The 3,440-nt window shown below is 34.4% G+C and overlaps 1 protein-coding gene across 1 annotated transcript; it reads left to right on the top strand.

The window, feature by feature from the left end:
* Positions 1-1,413: 1,413 nt before the first annotated feature.
* LOC123708973 lies at positions 1,414-3,022 on the top strand. The gene has a single exon (XM_045660033.1). It carries the CDS (start codon positions 1,426-1,428, stop codon positions 2,248-2,250), a length of 825 nt encoding a protein of 274 aa, XP_045515989.1. The 5' UTR covers positions 1,414-1,425; the 3' UTR covers positions 2,251-3,022.
* Positions 3,023-3,440: the final 418 nt, after the last annotated feature.

The raw sequence follows: 3,440 nt of genomic DNA, 5'->3' as shown, positions 1-3,440 counted from the left end.
GAGATCAATTTCAATATTACCAACACCAGAAACTGAGTTTCATGAGACAGCTGAATTCCACTTACTTGTGTCTGCCATTTCCCAATTTAACATTTTTTAAATAGGAAATACGTACGGTAACTAAAAAGAGTCCATACCACTTTTCAAAAGACAATAGTATCAATGAGTTCATTACCTCCTGTTTTTAGGTAATCAATTATAATTTACTTTTTTTGGAATGCTATATACTCAACTATTAGCTTAGTTTTTATATACATCGGGGAAACGGGTAGGGGGCTCACCTGATGTTAAGTGATAGCGCCATGATATGATTTAGCCCATGGACATTCATGGCTCAGGAGTGCCTAGTGTTAAGCCTAGTGATTTAAAGAGCGACCTTCAATCTCACGTCTTGTCGACCAAAGGATTATTCTTTCTACGTGCTTCATTAACAGTTCCAACATATTAACATCGTGAGAAAAAAAAACTATTAAACTAAAATAAAATAGGCGCATGGTGTTATAAGAAACAGTGCAGCAGATAATTTTTATGTAGATACATGGTACTCACATATTTACAAATATGTCAACTATAGATATTTCCTTATTCTACAAAGAATATTAATAAAAAAGTAACATATAGTCAAACAGTGTGTGCTACGCAAAGTTGATTTGTTTTTGTTGATTAGCAATCGGTTGATTTTTTCTAGTTTGATTGTCCTATGGAGCGGGACCAGCATGTTTCCAATTCTCCCAAGCATTTTTATCTTGATGTTGTATCTTGTTATAATAATTATAAAATAATTATTCTTCTAGGCTTATCAATGTTATCATGACTTATATAAAGCCAATATTACAATGTGCTTGTTTAATGGATATTTAATTAATTTTCCCAATACATTCGGGTTTTCAGTTGTTTATTTGATTAAAAATTCCATGGCTTGTTTGTTAATGAGATGTATACATCCTGACATTGAACTTGTTTACGCAACCGATGTGTCAAGTTGATAACGCTTACACTGTTCAGTGGCACTCATTTATCGATACCAATAAAACTGTCCTGATTAATAACAAATTACGATATTTAAATCAGAAATGCGAATAATTTAGTACATAATAAATATGTTACGTTATCTTACTTTTTATTTTTATCATTTGAAATGCTTCAAATTAAGATAATTACATTTAATAATTTATAAAATGTAAAATGTAGGTATTTTAAAATCACTGTAGATATGCAGCAGGAGAACAGAGTATTAATAATATTTTTTTACTAGATGTTAAAATATCTAAAAACATCGTCGTAAAAATACACAAGTTTCCATGTTATCTCCAACCAAAACTTATCTCATTCAACGCACACTGTCATTTTCCTGATAGCAGCGCGGGATGCGATGGCCTTTGATAACAGCGATTAGTACTATTTAAACCTAACGCTAGTCTAGACATGAACGTCGCTGTAGTCATCGGGGCTGCCAGCAACCTAGGATATCACGTATTGAAGAAACTCACAACAATCTACGATGGGAAAATCTACTTCACAACAGAAGATGAAACTATCGGCTACCATATTTACGAATCCCTCGACAAAAACCCTAATCTCGAATACTTTAGAATGGACATAACGTATACGAAGAGTATCATCAACTTACGGCATCTCATTCAAGACCGTGAGGAGAGGATAGAGCTACTCATAAATAATACGGACTATGTATCAGAGAAGAACTTGGCACGAGCCGAAAAAGTACGCCGGACGCTTAGTGTAAATTTCTACGGTTATATAAATTTTGGCAAACTTGTTTATCCTCTGTTGACTGAAAACGCCAGAGTTATTAATGTGTCAGGCCCTGCGGGACTCTTGGCGACGATCAAAAACGAAGACATCAGAGCGAGAATTAGTAATCCAAATATTACAGAAGATGAATTGGTTGCTATGATGCAGGAGTACGAAGAAGCCGTCAGAAGGGGAATTGAGAAAACTGAAGGATGGGGTATGAGTATGCATTCCGTGAGTAAGGTGGCCCTCAACGCTGTTACGTTTCTCCAACATAGAGAATGGTCTGAACAAGGTGTAATGATAAACTGCGTGAACCCCGGCAGCTTATCTAGTAAAGAAGATAGGAAATCAACAAAAGTGTACGAGGAAGGCGCTAAGGCTGTTTTGTTTCTAGCAACAGAGGCACCGTTAAGTTTAAAAGGCAATTTCGTATGGAGCAATTACAATGTCATTCCTTGGAACACAGATCCATTTGTCGAAGTGACCACTGTCTGAAATGAGGTTAAAATCAGAACAACGCGAAATGTTTAAGTGCGTACTTGTGAACTGCTAGAGCGAAGACTCTTTTGCTGGAACAAAGGATTCATAGCTGCAAATTGTTAGGATTTTATCGAGATTTTATATCTGCAATAACTGTAACTGGTAGTTTTGTCTTTAGAATTTATGGGCTATAATAACAGAGGCTAAGCAGTGCTCGCATTCGCGCGGTCATTAAAACAAGAATATGTCTCGCCTCTCGCTAACTTGTAGATATACGCGTTTGCATTTGTTCGAAAATTTAGCGCTGCCTTCTCGTTGTACTTTTAGTATGGGTTAAAAGTACTATTTATATTATTAAATTAAGCAAAAGTTCAAAGTTGGTTTGCTTTTTATTAAAAATTATTACTATGTAATTAAGAGTATTCAGATTTTATATTTCGTAGATTCTAAATACTAATATTCTATACTTTTCAATCAATCAATCAATCTAAGTAAATTGGTTACTTTGACCAAATACATTATAATTTTAATGTTAAAAGTAGCAATTCAACAAAACAATTCTGTCTCATTATATTTTTTATATTAAAATATAATATATTTTATGAATTATAAATAGTTTAATAATATTATATATATATTTCAGTTGATTATAAAGTACATATAATGTTGACTAAATTTTCAACTCGAAACAACATAAAGATCAGTGTTGGCCTAGTGGCTCCAGCGTGCGACTCTCATCCGTGAGGTCGTAGGTTCGATCTTCCGCTGTGCATCAATGGATTTTCTTTATATGTGCGCATTTAACATTGCCTCGAACGATGAAGGAAAACATCGTGAGGAAACCGGCTTGCCTTAGACCCAAAAAGTCGACGGTGTGCGTCAGGCACAGAAGGCTGATCACCTACTTGCCTATTCAATTAAAAAAATATCATGAAACAAATACAGAAATCTGAGCCCAAGACCTAAAAAGATTGAAACGCTATTGATTTATATTAGGTCCTTACATATGAAATTGGTGTTTTGTCGTACTGGCCACTTTGACCTCAAATACCTCCTCTTTGGTTAGGAATTTCAAATTCAAATTTGTACAGCTATTTACTCATGTATTTGTGCTTCGTATGTATTTTTTCTTCTGTTTTTTTCTGTTTGCGTCACTCATTTTACAAAATGGAAAACTTAAAGTATCGCATTATTTACGAGTACGA

The sequence above is a fragment of the Pieris brassicae genome, chromosome 4 (genome assembly GCF_905147105.1).
Source record: "Pieris brassicae chromosome 4, ilPieBrab1.1, whole genome shotgun sequence".
Classification (NCBI taxonomy): Eukaryota; Metazoa; Arthropoda; class Insecta; order Lepidoptera; family Pieridae; genus Pieris; species Pieris brassicae.
Note: the sequence above shows the minus strand (reverse complement) of the source record. Positions and strands in the feature narration are given on the sequence as shown.